Consider the following 18,279-nt stretch of genomic DNA (forward strand, 5'->3'; position numbering starts at 1 on the left):
AGTGTGTGTGTGTGTGAGTGTGTGGCGCGCCCAGGAAGGCCCAAGTCTCCTTGGCCTGGAAGAACATTTGTGTCCCCTCTGGTCCATGAAGCTCTACTGGCTTTTGCAGAACCCATCCATAAGGTCATTTCCTTACTCCATTCAGTGTCACTCACCTGTCCTGGTAGTATGAGTTTTCCTGGTAGAAGCATTTATTGTGGGTCTCCATGTGGCTCAAGCGGGTGTAGTCATTGGGGTAAACGAAGGACAGATGAACCTGGAGGCAGAGAAAGAAGCAGCAGGAATAAGAGCCCAGGATCCTGGTAAGAAATCAGCTAACCAGGATTAAGCCTGCCCCTGGCCAGGACCACCTAGGGCTCCTAGGGACTGGTGAGGGGAAGAAGGGCTGCTCTGAGCTCTGAATTTGTTATGCAGACCGGGATTCCATTCCACTCTTTAGGCCTCCTCTCCTGGGCTCTCTGGACCAAGCATAAGCCCCGATTCAAGCTTCCTGGTGCATACATACCTCATCTCCTATCTTAGCTCCTTCTCCCCAGCTACAGCCAGGACCATCCTCTTCTCCTTCTGCCATCTTATCCTCTCCTACAACCTCTAACCTTTACCTGCAATGTCCCACAGTCCCCTTTTGTCATTCATTCCATTGCTTTCGACCCTCTTAAATAGCTTAAGGCAATGTCACCCACAAACATCTCAGTTCAACCTCACCCATTCTCTGACCTTGGGGAGGACTTCTAATCATCTCTAGATCTGGATAAGTAGTGTGCATTCTGCCTCTACAGTTTCTACTAGGGCTACAGGCTCTCTAGAGCTAACCTCCCATCCACAGTTCACTTTCCCCCAGTGCCTTGTCTATGAGTTTATTAACTACTGCTGGCTCATAGCCCAGTAGGTCAGACCCGGGCAGGACTGTATGGCCCAAGGAGCAGAGAATATAGGAAGCATCGGGCCACCCCACCTCATGTCATCACTGTTGCCGAGTTGGTGTGGGGGCTTCCCAAGGCAGAGCCTTACAGGGTGGTCCCATGGGTGAGAGAGGCAACCGGGAACGCAAGTGCTCCCAGCCCAGGGACCTGTGAGGACATCCCGTCTGCTGCCATGTGGCATGGGGAGGAGGAAGAGTCAGCCCCGGCACCCCTCCATCTCAGCCACAGGCAGCAAGCCCTCTGGATCCTGCCCCCACTGGCCAGCCCCAAGACTTACAAAGCGGAGTCCCTGGTAGCGCTGCAGGGGGAGCCCATCCACCAGGTAGCTGGGTTTGTAGGGACAATCAGGCAGGACATGGCGGAGATGAGCCTTGGGAATCAGAGGCACTGAGGACAGTAAGGGAAGAGGGGTGAGGGTGGGGACGGGAGCCTGGAATGGGCTGGCTTAGAGCCAGGAAGGCACTCGGCTGAGGAGGAGGGCCAAAGGCCTCTGCTCTGAGAAAACACCTTTTTGTATTTGCTCGTGGCAGCAGTGGGCAGAGACCACGTCCATCAGCTGAGGCTGCCAAACCAAGGCTGGCACCACTTTCTGGGGTGGGTGCATTCAAGGAGCACCTTGGAGGCCAAGGATTCAGACACGGTCCCTGGTTCAAGGTACAGCACAGTACTGGGACTGCTGTACTGGGCTAACCTCAGTAAAGGTTTAGAAACATCCAAGAGGCCACAAAGTCTCACCCTAGTGTAGTGCCAATAACTGAATTTCCTCCCAGTTGTTATGGGACTTGGTCATCTTTAAAAATGTAAATTCTCCCAAGAGTTGACAACTCCAGCACCTCGGTGGGAACAGATTTCTCTCACTGGATTCAAAGAGTTGTGATCCCCTAAGAAACTATGACGTATGGAATTGTGGAGGCATGCACAGGGGATTTCTGGGCTCTAGTTCTATTTCCTGTCCTGGGAGGTGGTTACACAATGTCGGTTCTATAATGATTTGTGTAATTATAAAATTGTACATATATATTTTTTGTTATATTTTACACTACATAAGGGGAAAAAATGACTCTTTGACTTTTGGGATACTGTGCTAGAAGTCACAAGTCTCCCAAGTTGCCTCCCACTAAACCTGGCAGAGTACCGTCCCCAGACTGGATGACAAGAATGCGGCCGAAGCCTTACCTCGATAGAGGGTGTCTCGAGGGTCCGGTCGCAGCATATCTGCAAGGGGCTGCTCATCTCTAGGAAGAGTGTCTGGGGACCCTACATGGCTGGCTGCTGTCTGAGGGATGTGGCCCACGTCATCCATCCTTAGGACTGTCTCGTCTGGGCCCAGGGAGAAAAGAACAGAAAGCAGCTGTGAGTCCTGGGGCAAACCAAAGTCAGGCCCCTGCCCCTCTGAGGGGCTGAGTGCAGGCTTCTGTATCCCCCAGGGGCAGTATGGGGTGTGCGTGATCCCTCTCCCTTGTTAGCCCTGCTCCCTCACAAGTTGTGGCTTCAGCTACTGATCTCCCTTAGAGCCACCCCACCAGCCCCATGGCTAGCACATACCACAGTGTATATGGGAAAAAGACAGCTTTCTGCTGGAAATTTGTCACTGTAAGTATGCCTCATTTATTTAACAAATGCATCTATAGCATTTACTAAATAACAAAACAGGCACCGTTCTAAGCATCTTATAAATATCAAACCATTCAATCTTTATAAGCACCATAAGACTTATGTACTTCGTAATTATTCCTATTTTATAGACAAAGAACTTTGGGAAAGAGAATCTAAAGCATTTGCCAGAGATCACACAACTGATTAAGTGGCAAAGCTGAATTTGAACATAGGCTATGTCGTCCCTGCCGCAGACAGGTCAGCCATGCCCCCACCATGGGCAGGGCACCCCCCCCACCCCTGCCCCCGGCATTCTGCACAGCTCACTCATCATCTCCTGGTATTTTCTCTCTTTTGTTTTAATTTTGAGAGAAAGAGACAGATAGAGAATACACACAGGAGGGGCAGAAAATGAGGGAGAGAGAGACAATCCCAAGGAGGTTCTATGCTGTCAGCACAGAGCCCAACTAGGGGCTTGAACTCACAAAACCATGAGATCATGACCTGAGCTGAAACCAAGAGTCGGACGCTTAAACGACTGAGCCGCCCAGGCGGTCCATCCTCCTGGTATTCTCATCTCCAAGTGGGCCAGGCTTACTCCTTCCCTTTTCTCACTGCCCTAGGGACGGGTTGCTTGTCCTTGCTCCCTGCCTCCTGGATTCATTTGTCTACAGCCCCAGGTAGAGCTCTCCTTCTGTACCCAAGGCTGGGTGCCTCTGGCTCATCTCACTAGTTTCTCCCCTAAACTTTGGTATGGGCCTCTTTCTTCTCATCTCACATTGCATCTATGAATTCTAGCTCTCCCTTCTTCCTCTTGCACCAATTCAGCAGCTCACAACCTGCCCCTCTGCCTTGACCTTGACTTTGTGGCCTCCTGCTTTACTCACCAGCAACCTCCTCCCACCTGCCTTGCCCATTCCATACTGCCTCCCCTCCCCCACCCATCACCGTCTGGGAACCCAGGCCTCCCCGGCCTGTCCCCATCCTGCCCTCCTTCTCTCTCACACACTTCCCACTGCCTTCCCAGTCTCCTCCCAGCACTTGGCTTGTCCTTCTCCCCTTAGGGTTCTGGCCCTGCCTGCTCTTCCTACACCCAGGCCCAGTGATTTCTCAGTGGGGCCTGCAGATAGGAGTCTTGCTGAGGAAATCATGAACAATTCACAGTACAACTGAAGAGTTCATTTACTGTGAATTTAAAGCAGGTGAGAAAGTTTCTTTAGCTCTGGTCATGGCTTTGCAAAGAACCATGGTTCCCTCATCTGTGAAATAGGAAACTGTCTCACTCAGAGGTTTCTCATCTGGAGTGAGCCTCATGGTCTCTGGATGCCCTTGAAATCGTACACAAAATATTGTGCATGGATGGGTAAGGGCATTTTTCTGGGGTGAGGTCGCAGTGAGCTTCCAGCAGGTTCTCAGAGTCCCTGACCCCTGAGACTTAAGGACCTCTGACCTTAGGGTCCCTTTAAGTTCTGTTCCTTGTTCTGAGCCCCCTTCACACCCACATTCCAAGCATCTTGAGCTTTAGCCTGCACCCCTCCCCTGACCGAAGCCCCCTGTGGACTGAGCCCCACGTGTTGGTGCCAGCTCGCCTCTGTGTCCACGCGAGGAGCAGAGCCTACTCACTTGTGAAGAGGGACAGGGAAGGGGAGTCAATAATGCTGAACTTGGCTCCAGGGTCATTCCGTCGCCACTGGAAGAGGAGAGAGGGCAGATGCAGAGGGCTGGAGGTAGCTGGATTTCAAAAAGGGTTCAAGGGACAAGGGGCGAGGAGTGGCTCAGAGCTGAGCTAGGAGGGCAGGAGCAGCAGAGCCCTCACCGCGACTTCCACATGATCGGTGCCCTCGTCATTCTGCTTGTGCAGCACCTCGAAGTAGTACCTCTGGGAGGCTGCCAGGCTGGCAGGAGAGAGCAGAGAAACAAAAGGCTATCTTCTCGGGCCGTGTTGTCACCCCTCTGACCCACTCTTCTGCCATACCAACACCAGCTCCCACCTTGCTCCCGCCCCCGCCCCCCCCATATCTTCTCCTTGTCCTCTCTTTGTTCACAGAATCCCAGGAGCTTTGCTTTTAATGCTGGCCTGGAGTCCCCACGCTACTGCTTACCCACAGTGTGACCTTACTTTTCTCTTCTCTAAGATGGCGGTAATAACAGTACATACTTCATAGGATAATCATGAGAATCAAAGGACATAGACATCTCCCTCAACTTATGATAGGGTTATATCCTAATAAACCCATTGTAAGTTGAAAATATTGGAAGTCAAAAATGAATTTAATACACCTAACCTACCGAACAATATAGCCCACCTTGAACGCACTCAGAACACTTGCATTAGCCTACAGTTGGGCAAGATCATCTGACACAAAGCCTATTTATAATGAAGTGTTGAATATCCCATGTAAGTTACTGAATGGAAGTAAAAAACAGCATGGCTGTAAGGGTTCAGGTTATGCGTGTATTTGTTGTTGACCCTGAGAACACATGGCTGACTGGGAGCTGAGGCTCACGGCCACTGCCCAGCATCACGAGACACTGCTGTGCCCTGTATCACTAGCCCGAATAAAGACCCAAATTCAAAATCTGAAGTACCGTGTCCACTGAACACATATCACTTCTGCAACATCGTAAAGTTGAACAAACATAAGTCTAGCCATCTGTAATAATAGAGTTGATACTGTGTGCTAGACACGTTCTAAGTGTTTCATGTATACTAACTCGCTTAATTCTTGTTTACAGATGAGAACACTGAGGCACAGAAATGTTGGGTAATTGCCAAAAGTCACTGAGGTGGTAAGTGGTGGAGCTGGGATTTGGACCCAGGCAGTCTTGCTTTGGGGTCCATGACTCTAGCTGCTTCACTCAGTTACAGGTAAAGTGCTCACCACAGAGACTGGCGCATAGCAAGCGCTCTTGGCAAGCTAGACTGTCTTACTGTTATCAGCCTCGCTATTATCACCATCAAGCCCATACGTGTTCTCGCCTATGTGTGCAGGCCACCAGGTGGCACTGTGAAGTTGGGCTAAGTCCCCCTGCCAGCATGTTAAAGCAATTCCAGCCACTACTGGCTGGGAAAGGCCTTGTTTCCCTCCAGTCTACCAAGGGATCACTGTGATGAGGAACTTTCTGCAGCACAGGCAGAGCAGCCGGTGTCCAGGCTGTACCGCTGCGGACATTCCCAGGGATGGAGCAAATGGGAAGGTCAAGGACTGGGAGAAGAGAGACCTATTTTGTTTTCTAGTCCTGAGTGTCACTAGATAGCTGTGTGACTTTCATTAAGTGACACCCCTCTCAGAGCTTCAGTTTCCCCATCTGTAAAATGAGGAAGGATGGACCAAATGGCTTCTCAGTCAAAGACTTCATCTATCAGAACGCAGGAGTGCCTGGGCACACTGAACTCTGGAATAAGGAAGGCTGGATAGTGGGAGGGGGTGACTGGGCTCCTTGACTCTGATTTGGCCTCAGCGCTTGAGGTAGGCTGGGTTTTTTTTCTCCTGCTCACAGGAACCTCATGAGACTCCCTACTCACCTCACTGGCTTGGAAATTTGACTCCGAAATTTCCCAAACTCTCCAGGGGCAGTCCACTCTTTTCCAGTCTAGAGGTGTGGGGAGAGTGGAAAGAGAAGGAAGGAAGAAGACAAAAAATATGAAGAAAGGGAGGCAGTGAGTGAAGAGACAAGAAAGGAATGGGGAGAAAGGAGACAGGAGAGGAAAGAAGGGGGGCAAGGGGAGAGAAAACAGGAGAGGTAAGGGAAGTGACAGATGACACAGGCAAAAGCACCTCCACCCTTCCTAGAGGGTTCAGAGCAATCAGGCCCCAGGTGTGCCTCCTTGTCACCATGCTAAGGATGCTGGAACCCAGCAGGGGGTGGCCTAGTCCCTGCCCAGAGATGAATCTTCCTGAAGACTTTCTGTGGCCCCAGACTAACTCCTTACTCCTCCCCAGTTTACACCTCAGTTTATCCCTTTGTAAAATGGGGCAGCGGTGAGAGGGAAGAGGCTTCCTTCCCACACCTTCTTCCCTGGCTGTCACACCAGAAAGACTAATGGTAATGAGGGTTTCCTGATGCAGGCAGGTGTCTCTTCCATGACCTGGCTCCTGGGCCCAATGGGAGAGCTCTGGGGTTGGGCTGACCCTACCTTGCCCACACTGGCCAGCAGCTGAAGGCCTGACACTTGGTCATCACGGCTGAGCCAGAATTCTGCGTTGTCATCTGCAGCAATGGCAAACTGGATCTTCCCTGGGCAGTGGGGGAGAGAGTTCCAGATGAGAGCGAGAAGGGCATTGGCATAAAGGCCTGAAAGCCTATTTTATGTCTTAGCGATTACATTCTCTTCAGGGGACTTGAAGTGGGGTTCCTCATCCTAGGAGACCCCATGAGGATGGAGAAGACTCACAGGGAGAGACAAGCTATTCCAGACTCTGCAAATTAGGGAGACAAGTGGCAACTGGATGATACCTCATGGGGACTAAATTCCCCCCCCCCTCCCCAGTGATAGACTAACAGGGTCCAGGCAGCCTAGTGTGGACTTACTTCTCAGCTACAGGCTTATGTTCTCTGGGTACCATAAAGAACCTGGGGCAGGGAGCAGGAGGAGGGGACTTTGGGGCTGGCCTCACCATCGGTGAAGGGGTGCAGGTAGCCAAAGATGCGAAGGCCATAGTTGGTCCATTTGGGGGACACGGCCAGCTTCCTCAGGGTTGTGCGAATCTATACCAAGAAAGGGGAGGGAAACTGTTACTTAGATGAGAGAAGAGGAAACTGAAGAAATCAGGCCACTCAGGGCTGGTGGGAAGACCAGAAGGGAAGGAGACAGGAGGGACTGGAGTGTGACTTGGTGAGTAGAGTATAGGCAAGATTTCCACTCCTACTTGCTTCTTTGAGCATGTGATCTTGTACAGTGCACAACCAGCCCAACTGTATGCGGTAGCTCTGGCTAAACCACATCACAGCCATTACGAGAGCCTAAAGCTGAAAAGATGCAGAAGATGGCAGAGAGAAATCAAAGGAATCCGTGGGATGAGAGCAAGGGTAATAACTGGACAGGAGAAAAGAGGACCCAAGATATAAAGGAAAGAAAGTGAACCAGAAAAGAAGCCAGGAAGATGGAGACAGAAGATAGGGGGAGATGAGAGACAGAAGCGGGGCAGAGGGAGGGGAGAGGAGGAGGGTGTGGAGGGAGGGAAAAGAGGCACATCCAGCAAACACTCACATGGGGGTACAGTGGGAAGTGAAGGTTCCTCCTGAGCTGCTGAATAGAACTGCCACACCAGTCTTCAAACACATGCAGGTTGGCGCGGCCCTGGAACTGTATGGGGCAGAGAAGCAAGCGGGTGAGTGTGAGCACCCCCAAACCCGTCCGGCTCTGCAGCTTGAGGAGGCACTAGCCACCACAGCCCCAGCCTGTTTTCCTCTCACTACTGAAGGTCACGGTCCACTTCAGTTCCATCCCATCCTTGACCCTGCAGCTTCTTTCTCGAACCTCCATCCCCATTGCCTAGCCCTGAGGCCCGGGTCTGTTTTCCTGGCCATGCTTGTGGCCACACACACATACACACACACACACACACACACACACACACACAGTCCCAGCTCTTTCCATGCAGGAAGGGGGCTGGTTTGCATTCCCCAGGCAAGGGGGAGTAATAGCCATGACAGAAAGGCATAGATGACAGAAAGAACTGGAAGGAGGCGCCAAGCTGGGGTTTCAGCTAAAGACTTGCTCTCTTCCCCTCCCCTTTCCCTTCTGCCTAATAGTAAGCTCCACAGCTGTCTGCCGGTGAAACCTTATCTACCCAGTAGTCTTCACGCTTCTGGCTCCCCTTGTGGGGAAGCAGCTGGGAAAACGCTGCAGGAGGTCTTTGGGGGCCCCATCCGGCAGGACGCCTCTGCCTCCAACTGCTCCCTCAGGAGCTGGAAGCCTCTCGCCCTGCCCAGCCTCTCCTGGCATAACTACCAGGGTGCCCAGACCTGGGCAACCCTGGAATGGTAGGAGCAGAGGATGTATGCTCTCTTCTCCTTGGCAGCGGCATCGGTGGAGGGGCAGAGATTGGGCCTGGAGGCCGGCAGCAGAGGGCCCCCTTCAGAAGAGAGGGACTTAGAGCCAGTGCTCTGAGTGGGTGGAAGAAGGGCTGGGAGTTTGAGTGGGGAGGGGAAGCATGGGGATCATGTCCCAATTTATCCTGACAAAGAGTTTCAGATTACCCCATCTCAGCAATTTTCTCCTCCCCCTCCCCCAGAGCTTAATCTCCAGGTTGTGGGAGGTGGGGCCTCAATTACTCTACACAAACAGGCCCTGCCCTTCCCTCCCCACTGTGGCCCATCAGATATCAAAATCTGAGCTGCCCTTAGGAAAACAGAGGAGGAAGGGACACCCAGACTGGAAGCCAGATAAAAGGAAGTGGCACATGGTCTTCGGCAAGCGATCTGGAGGGAGGGATGGTGGGGGGAGAACTCCTGCATGCCAATGCCAAAGATCTGAGGTGCGGGCTCTGAGGAAACACTACCCCACAGCCAGACCCAGAAGGGACCCAAGAGAGCTCCCTGGCCGGTCAGCAACCTGGCCCTTCCCGGGCACACTGGCCTGGTCAAAGCTAAGAGTGCAGGGCCTTGGGAAGCAGCCATCACTCCAGGGAATAGGAGTGGGGGGCTGGGATGGGTGGGAGAGAGAATGTGGGCTGGGTAGGTGGGGGGCGGGTTAAGGCTTCTTGGAAGGAAAGAATGAGGACATTGTGCTACTTCTGGGGAAATTCCTTAAGTCCAGTTTACAAGACTCAGTTGTCTCCTACCAATGACCTCCTCTCTGCCCCTCCCTGGGAGACTTTCAGGGCAGCGTGCTCAGACCCACAGCAAACTGCAGAGGGAGGGCATGCCACCAGAGTAATCTGTTGTGCTCAGCCAGGGGCCAGAGGCCACAGGGGGATTGGGCAGGGGAAGGAGGGAAGGAGGGGAAAAGGAAGGATTTGGGCTGGCCACCCCCACCCTCCCCCAGGGCCTTGGCTTGCAGTACAGCAAAGTAGCCTGGGATGCTGCAGGCAATGGAAGGTGGGGCAGGTGGGGGTGTAGGAAGAGGACTGGCCCTCTCCTCTGAGGTCTAGGCCCTCATTCGGCATGAAGGCAGCCCTCAAGCCCTGCTTCACCCACTCTCAGGCTGTAGGTGGGGGCCTCTGGGGGACCAGTGGGCACCATCTTTCTCCCCAGGCCCAGCCTGGCAACCCCACCAGGATTTGTGTCTCTCCGAGTTTTGGAGACTTTGTATCTGGCAGGGATGAGGGACTCCAGCTCATCAGCACCGCCCTTTGCCCACTCTCTCCACTGTCCAGCAGGGGCTTAGGCCCAGGGAAGGACACTGGTTACCCTCGATCACCACAGTGTGTCCACAGCTAATGACGGATTCAGAACTTCCAGTTACAAGCAGTTGAAGAAAATATTTGTTGGAACCTTCTCGTTTTAGAGGTGAGAATATTGAGGCCCCACGAGATAAACTGACTCCCCCCAAACACACAGCAATTAGCCCTGTGGAAGCGGGGAGGGCGTCTGGGGGTATGGATGCAGGAGGGTTAAGGCCAGCCTGCTGGCCCTCCCACAGACACGTCTGCTGTCTTCCGTTCCCACAACACTGCCTCTGCCAGGCCTCACTGGGCTTGCCAGGCCTGTAGCAGAGCCTCCTAATGGGATGGAAGCTTCTCTCCCTCTGATTCTGCACACTGCCTGCATGACTGTCTTTCTAGAGCACAGATCTGATCATGTCACTCCACTGCTTCAAACCTCAGAAGGCTCCCAAAAGGCTCCAGAACAGAACCTCACCCTGGCATGAGAGATCTTTCCCACTGACCTATCTTCCCAGCCTCACCTCATGCCACTCCCTGTCACGCACCTACTTCCACCCACACCCAACTCCCCGTCTCTGCCATGCCCCTTCACCTCTCCATGTCTTTACAAATACTATTTCCTGGTTGGAAGGCCTTTTCCTCTCTCCCCCACCTGGCAAACTCTGGCTCATCCTTCTCTGACTTCTTGAGGCAGAGTTAATAGCTTCCCTCCTGAGTGTTCCCAGAACATCTTAATTATTTGAATGAACAACTGCTTGGAGAAGCTAAGCCCAGAACCATATGCTCCCTCATTTATTCTGTAAGCAGTGAATGGCTGCTTTGCAGCAGTTAGAGATGAAAAGAGATGTGGTCCTCCAAGGAGAGAGATGTGTTAACAAATGGTGTCACCTGTGTCAGGGGCTATTACAGAGGTGTCAGAGGCACATGGCACAAAGGCAGGAGTGGTCACCTCTACCGCCAGGTGAGGCGGGAGCTGATCATGGATGTACACTCGAAATGGAGAAATAAAATGTGATACAGACACAATGCAATAATATTCAGCAATAAAAAGAAATGAAGTACTGATACATGCTACAGCACAGATGAGCTTGAAAATGTCACGCCAAGTAAAAGAAGCCAGACATAAATGGTCACATCACATGATTCCATGTATATGAAATGTCCAGAACAGGCAAACATAGAGAGACAGAAAGTAAATTCTTGTTCACCTAGTTCTGGATGGGGTGAGGGTGGTGAGGGGTGATGGTTAACGGGTATGGAGTTTCTGTGGTAATGAAAATGCTCTAAATTGATAGTGAAGGACGATGCATAGTGATGCACTCTATGAATATACTAAAAGCTATTGAATTACACACTTCAAATGGGTGAATTACATGGTATTTAATTTGTATGTCAATAAAACTTACAAAAACAAAAAAAGTAAGCCTGGGAAGAGGATTCTGGGTCTCTGCCCTCTCCTCAAGAGACACCACCTCACCAAAGCCAGCATGGCATGACCCCAGGAAAAACACCGACTTCCTTTGATCTTATTTTGTATTCACCAAATTTCTTTCTTGTAACTATTTTGGTTTACCAGATGGAGCATCCTAAGTATCAGACAGTGTTTTGATCAATGGAACCACCTACTGATGCAAATGAATAAATTGGCATTGAGGTTTGTTCATTAGCGGGGTTTGCTAACTAGTCTTAGGATTCAGGTTGACATGAATAAGTTTTTGAGGGCAGTTACCCCGTGAAGCCCAGCCTCACACTGGCCACTCTGACATTCTCTCTGACACACACCAAATAGAATGTCTAAGGCTGCTTTGCTTTCAAAAGTGATTTCTGGCCTCAGAGACCCTGTGCTGCTGGCTAAAGACTGGGGTGGGGAGACAAAGAGACCACCGTCAGCCTTGTTACACTCTGTCCTTGCTCACCTTCCGAGCAGGGCTGTGTCCTAGCGATGCCACGTTGAGTAAGTGAGTGAGTTAACCCCTCTCTGAGTCATTACTTGCAAAAGGGGGATAATAGTACAACCTGACAGCTCATGACAGCTATGACATATAATATCATTAACCTGAGCATTTCCTGCTGAAACCGTATGTCAAAAGGCAGGTGACAGGAAAGGAGATGGGAACAAAGAAGTCCCTGTGGTGAACTGGAAAAGGGCTGGAACCACCGTGCAGCTGTGTGACTAACTGCAGATGTTAGTTGTTGAACCCTTTCTTTTTTTGAGAGAAAGCAAGAGCAAGTGTGAGCTGGGGGTAGGGGCAGAGGGAGAGTGAGAGGGAATATTAAGCATGCTCCAAGCTCAGCATGGAACCTGATGTGGGGCTCGATCCCACAACTGTAAGATCATGCCCTGAGCAGAAATCAAGAGTTGGATGGCTTAACCCAGGAGTTGGATGATTTACCCAGGTGCCCCAGTTACTTAACCCTTTTTGGTTTTTTTGAGGACTCTTTTTAAAGTTTATTTATTTTGACAGAGAGAGAGAACACACAAGCACGAATGTGAGTGTGAGCGGGGGAGGGGCAGAGAGAGAGGGAGAGAGAGAATCCCCAGCAGGCTCCACACTGCCAGCACAGAGCCCAAAGTGGGGCTCGAACCCATGAACCGTAAGATCATGGCCTAAGTGCAAATCAAGAGTTGGATGCTTAACTAACTGAGCTACCCAGGCGTCCTAGTTGTTTAACCTTTTAACAAAGGCCTTGTTTTCCTCGTTGGTAAAATAAGATGATTGGATCAGTGATTCCCTGAAAATTCATGAAAACTGTAATGAGGATTTTGCAAGGTAATTTTTTGTTTTGGTAAAGCTACTTTTAATATTAAAAAAAAAAAAAAAGTCCATGGACCTCTGGCATTTACCACCAAAAGGCCATACACTTAGTAAAAGATCAACTGTTTCTTTAAAAAGTTAATCCTAGGGGCACCTGGGTGGCTTAGTCAGTTGGGCATCTAGCTTTTGATTTTGGCTCAGGTCATGGTCCCAGGGTCATGGGATCAAGCCCCACATCAGGTTCTGCAGAGTGTGGAGCCTGCTTGAGATTCACTGTCTCTCTCTGTGCCCCTCTTTCCTGCTCATGCTCAATCTCTCTTTAAAATAAGAATAAATAAATAAATTTTAAAAATTAAATAAAAAGTTAATCCTATTTTAATCACTATTTACTATTTGTTCACTGTTTTAATTTCACATATATATATGTGTGTGTGTATATATATATATATACACACACACATATATATATGTATATCTCCATCCTTGATTGGCCAAAAAAACTGGGGACATTAATGATTCATAAATGCAGAATGTGGGGCACCTGGATGGCTCACTTGGTTAAGTGTCCACCTCTTGGTTTCAGTGCAGATCATGATCTCATGGCTTCATGGGTTCAAGCCTGTGTTGAGCTGTGTTGGCAGCAAGGAGCCTGCTTGGGGTTCTCTCTACCTCTCTCTCTACCCCTCCCTACTTTTTTGTTGCTCTCAAAATAAATAAATAAAAAAAAAGAAAGCTTAAAAAAAAAAAGAAAATTAAAAAATATGCAGAATCTATGTTGGGGTGCTTGGTGGCTCAGTTGGTTAAGCCTCTGACTCTCGATTTTGGCTCAGGTCATGGTCTCATGGTTTGTGGGATCAAACCTGAGTCAGGCTCTGCACTGACAGCATGGAGCCTGCTGGGGTTCTCTCTCTCTGCCCCTCCCCCCACTTGCCTGCTCTCTCTCAAAATAAATAAACAAACAAATAAACAAACACGTAAAACAAAATGCAGAATGTTATATAGTCATAATCTTTCAAAATAATTGGTTCATTGGGGTGCCTGGGTGGCTCAGTCAGTTAAGTGTCCAACTTTGGCTCAGGTCATGGTCTCATGGTTCGTCAGGCTCTGTGCTGACAGCTCAGAGCCTGGAGTCTGCTTCAGTTTCTGTGTCTCCTTCTCTCTCTGCTCCTCTCCCACTTGTGCTCTCTCTTTCTCTCTCTCTCAAAAAATAAACACTTTTAAAAAAATTAAAAAAAAATAATTGGTTCATTAAGAAAAATGATCCTAACTGTCCTCAAAGGATTGAAGGCTGGATCATTGGATCAATGCTCTTTAAGGGCCTCTCTTTTCAAAGTACTGTCTTCAAGTGGGGCAGGGCATAATCACCTCATGACGTCACCCAGTATAGGTGTGCCAGTTTTGTAATCCATCCTCTCTCAGGGCTTTAAACAGAGGTGATTTCATGGCATGGAAAACCTAACATCACATTTAGCATGATACTGCCTCCTTCACTCCTGCCCCACAGCAAATAGGTGGATTGTAAATAAAATCATCCAGACTGAAGAGATCAATCTGTGATAGGTATGGATAAAGACAATGGGCTGGCCAATACCACCCAGCCAAGAAAAGTAACCCATGTCCGTGGGTCTCAGGGCTAAAAGGCACTGGGTTATGGGCAAGTTGCAAAATACGAAGCCCCAGAGCACCATGCTACCATGGAATCTTGGCATAAGCACTTTCTTAAGGTAGTCTTGAGCATGTTAATTAACTTCACTGAGCCTCAGTTTATTTACAGAAAAAAAAAAAAACCAACCCTGTCAGATCCTATATAAGTGTAAGGTATCCTGACAACTCATTTACACATTTAACTGCTTCCTAGAAGTTTTCTAGGGGCACCTGGGTGCCTCAGTTGGTTAAGCGTCCAACTCTTGGATTCAGCTCAGCTCATGATCTCAGTGTTAAGATTGAACCCTACCTCCTTAAGATTCTCTCTCTGCCCCTCTCCCTCTCGTGCTTTCTCTCTCTCTCTCCCAATAAAAAAAAAGTTTTCTGAAGCAGAGTTTTCTAGAGTATGATCCTTAGAACACTAGTTTCATAGAATATTAAGACATGCTTCATGGGAAAAAACAAGTCAGGAGACAAATAAGTTTGGTACCTGCTGAGCTAAACCAAGTTAAACAGATCACTGGGAACTTCTCAGAACCTTTCATGTGCTAATGTGTATTTCCAAGAAGTGGATGTAGCATATAGTTTTTGAGCCTTATTTAACAATGGACTCCTTCCTTCCTGGAATATCTAATAGGACTTACTAGTCTAAGAAAGACAGTTTGAGAGCCTATCTTTAAGACTGATGTGGGTGTGAAAGCCATGTAGCTTTCCTGAGGCTTGTTTTTCTCACCTGTAAAGTGAGGATAGTGATACTACTTACAGGGTTATAAAGCTGATGTGCGATGATATGCAAAAACCAGCACGTAGTAGGCTCAAAGAAAATGTTCTTCTCTAAAGGAAGAACACTAAAGAGACTGGAGCTTCCCCCCCCTTTTTTGTCCAAATTAGAGGAAAATTGTTCATAATAACCACTAGAAGAAAATTTTCTATGGTCTCTGCTGGAATTGCCTATTGAAAACTACTTTTTGATCATCTCCAAGAGCAGGAACAGTAAAGAGTCTCTTACCTCTGAGAGCCAGGGGACGGGCTTATTCCACTTCAGGTAGCTGCTGTTAGCGCTCCCACCTTGCTCAGAGTCTTGGTCCTGGCAGAAGAGTGAAGAATGAATTTGGTGGGAATAGTAGGGCAAGAACGGGATTTGGGGCCCCTTGAAAGTGAGTAGGGGGAAACAGAGGGCCAGGAGACACAGTCTCTGTTCCTAGGAAGCTTATCAACATAAGGGACACTCCCATTTATTATTCACACTATATCTCTCAGAAATAGACTTCTTTAGTCTCCTAAGGTTCTTTTATTTTCTTGAACGTTCTGTCTTCCCATATGGAATAAAAAATTTCTAACTAGATCAATCTCTTGAGGGCAGGAACTTACCTCTGTCTTCCTCTCCATACCCCCAGGACTCTGCCCAGGTCTGTCACTCATTTGTCCTAACAAGTAGAAGTCTGTTGGGGGTAACCCAGCCCTTCCCTACCCACTGTGCAGGTGCACGGTTTCAGTCTGGTACTGGTCCAGCCTTGGAGATCCATGTCTTTTCTAGGCTCAGAGGTCTAATCTTAGAATTCCAGACTGAATTAGACCCCAGTTTCCCTAATTCCACCCAGAGCTACTCCTGCCTCCCTAAGGATTACTGCCCTGAGAAACACTATAGAGAAAATGCTCCATTACACATCTGTCCCCTGGCCATTTGCAGCTGTATATGTCTACCTCACCATCTCTGACTCTTAGCAGTGAGTGTCTGGGACCGTCACTAAGGCCCCAGCCTAGTCCTCATGCCAGTGAGTGGCAGGACATGCTGGTTCTGCCTTAAGCCCTCTGCCACTATTGGAGACAAAGGCCACATGCCTGGAGCGGTTCAATTCTGGGTATCTTGAGCCGGGAGAGGAAGGCTCTGAGGAGGGTAGGATGGACATCTCTACCCACCCAGCTAACACGATCCTGTGATGTGAGACTACAATTCCAGGAACTCCTCTCCTTGGCCTCTTATCACCAAAAAGTGGAGGTTTCCCTTAAGGTTATAAGGGCAGGGACAGCTGAGAACTCATGTTAATGTACTAGCGGGGAAAATGGGCTGCCCCACCACATACCTTGACGCCCAGCCTCTGGGGATGATAAAACTGGAGATTTGGATCCACAGCTGGAATGTTCCTGTTGGCCAGAGCCTTGGCCAGTTCTCTCCAGCTGCCGTATCCTATGGAAGGGAAAGAAGAGAGAAGCAAGGTCAACATAACTTGAAGACCTCATAGGTCTGTAAGATTTGGGGGAATAAAAGAGGTAAGCTTCTTCCCTTCTGCTGGTCCTCACACCTCTTCATGTGGTGGGCATGAAGTGGAGGCTGCGGCAGGGGATGGGGGTCAGGGGTCAGGAGATAGTTACAACCTTGGCCAAGGTCAATAGGGCAGAGGGAGAGGAAATGAGCTCCTATTGCATTAAAATTTGCTGTCTTCCATAATCAGAGAAGGAGCCAGGCCAGGTGAAAATGGAACACTGTCCATTTGTCCATGCAGTTTGTCCAGCGCTACAGGTTGCCTCTTCCCCAGTTGCCTCTTGAGGCTGATTTCTCCCAAAGGCCACTGTGGGAAAATGGTTGTGAAAGGTAGTGGAAATAAGCTTGCTGCTGCATGGGTTCCCTTTCTAGCTCAGTCCCTTTCTTTCCTCTAAGCCCAGGGAGACAGCAGTGCTGTCTAGTTGGTGGGGAGGCCCTCCCCCTGGCCCATCATTATCACTGAGCTGCTAGATGGAACCAGAGGTGGGAAGGCAGGAAAGTGTGGGCCAGGATTTGGTACATGTCAAACGAATTTATAAAATGCTGGAGAGAGAAGATTAGAGGCCTCACTACTCCTGTGTTTATCTGGAAGCTGATGTCTACACCCCGAAGAATCTGCAACGGGTTGGCTAACACACATCTGGGAAGGCTAAAAGCCAAACTGGGTGAGAATGAGGGGGAACAGGACACTTTTGGGGGTGCAAGCAAGGAGTCAAGGAGCAAAGAGCTGTGCTGAGGGAGAGGGTGTAGAAGAATCAGGGTTCAATGGATCAGCACTGGGGGGGGTCAGAGCCTCCCCATGTGACACAGAGACCACTTGAGCATGACTATCAGACTCTGAATATGTGAAACCAAATCACTGCTGGTCATGAACCCAAATCATAGACTATTAAGAGCTAGCAGAGGCTTTCAAGATCATCTGGTCATCATTTCAGATGAGGAAAATGGGACCCCAGCTGGTCAAATGACTTCTCTAGGCTCACTCACCAAATAGCAACAAGGCTAAGCCTGGAACTCAAGCGTTCAGATTCCCAGCTACTACTCTCTCTCTAACAGCTCTATCAAGATGCTCCCAGACACTGCAGTGGGTGCTGCACAAAAGAAGTTAGACTTGTGGTCCCTGACCACTGGGAGCCAATAGCTGGCCCAAAGCAGAAGTGTCATAGGAACCCCTATGTGAGCACCAGTAGAGATACAGCAAACCAGACAGAGAGAAAAGAGCAGTCTATGAATGTGGGCCGGCAGAAGGTGGACATCAACATTTTGCATAACTGTTTATGTAATTGACTCTAGCAGGGAGATTGCGGTGGGTGGGGGGATGCTTTTCTTATAGTTATGTTTGGTGTGGCCCTTTGGGATCTTGTGAGATAGGCCAGGTCTGATTACCTCCATTTTACAGATGGGGAAGAGCAGCTCAGAGCTTAAAGTCACAGAGTTAGTTTTTGTTTTTAATTAGTTAATTTTGAAGAAGACAGACACCGAGAGTTGGGAACCGGCAGAGAGAGAGAGAGAGAGAGAGAGAGAGAGAGAGAGAGAGAATCCCAAGCAGACTTTGTACTGTCAGTGCAGAGCCTAATGCAGGGCTCAAACCCACAAAACCATGAGATCATGACATGACCTGAACTAAAGTCAGACGCTTTACCGACTGAGCCACCTGGGAGGCCCCCAGAATTAGTTGTTTTGAAGCCAGGATCAGAACACAGAGCCTCCCTGTCTCAAAAGCCAGCATTTTCTCCTGTGGGCATTTTTGGCACAGACATTGAAAG

At 49.4% G+C, this 18,279-nt stretch overlaps 1 protein-coding gene across 2 annotated transcripts in view; it reads right to left on the reverse strand.

The window, feature by feature from the left end:
* The window catches only part of B4GALNT3 (beta-1,4-N-acetyl-galactosaminyltransferase 3), a 140,344-nt gene that overhangs the window by 49,462 nt on the left and 72,603 nt on the right, over positions 1-18,279 (reverse strand). For both annotated transcript variants that reach the window (XM_060658771.3, XM_060658772.3), the window contains exons 2-12: positions 16,335-16,438; positions 15,260-15,337; positions 7,732-7,827; positions 7,139-7,229; positions 6,658-6,758; positions 6,046-6,113; positions 4,336-4,414; positions 4,143-4,209; positions 2,100-2,243; positions 1,201-1,310; positions 156-256 (exon numbers count right to left, since the gene is read on the reverse strand). In XM_060658771.3, the coding sequence (XP_060514754.3) occupies positions 156-256; positions 1,201-1,310; positions 2,100-2,243; positions 4,143-4,209; positions 4,336-4,414; positions 6,046-6,113; positions 6,658-6,758; positions 7,139-7,229; positions 7,732-7,827; positions 15,260-15,337; positions 16,335-16,438 (1,039 nt within the window). The remainder of the gene's footprint in view (positions 1-155; positions 257-1,200; positions 1,311-2,099; positions 2,244-4,142; positions 4,210-4,335; positions 4,415-6,045; positions 6,114-6,657; positions 6,759-7,138; positions 7,230-7,731; positions 7,828-15,259; positions 15,338-16,334; positions 16,439-18,279) is intronic.

This window comes from Panthera onca, chromosome B4 (assembly GCF_046562875.1).
Source record: "Panthera onca isolate mPanOnc1 chromosome B4, mPanOnc1 haplotype 2, whole genome shotgun sequence".
NCBI lineage: Eukaryota > Metazoa > Chordata > Mammalia > Carnivora > Felidae > Panthera > Panthera onca.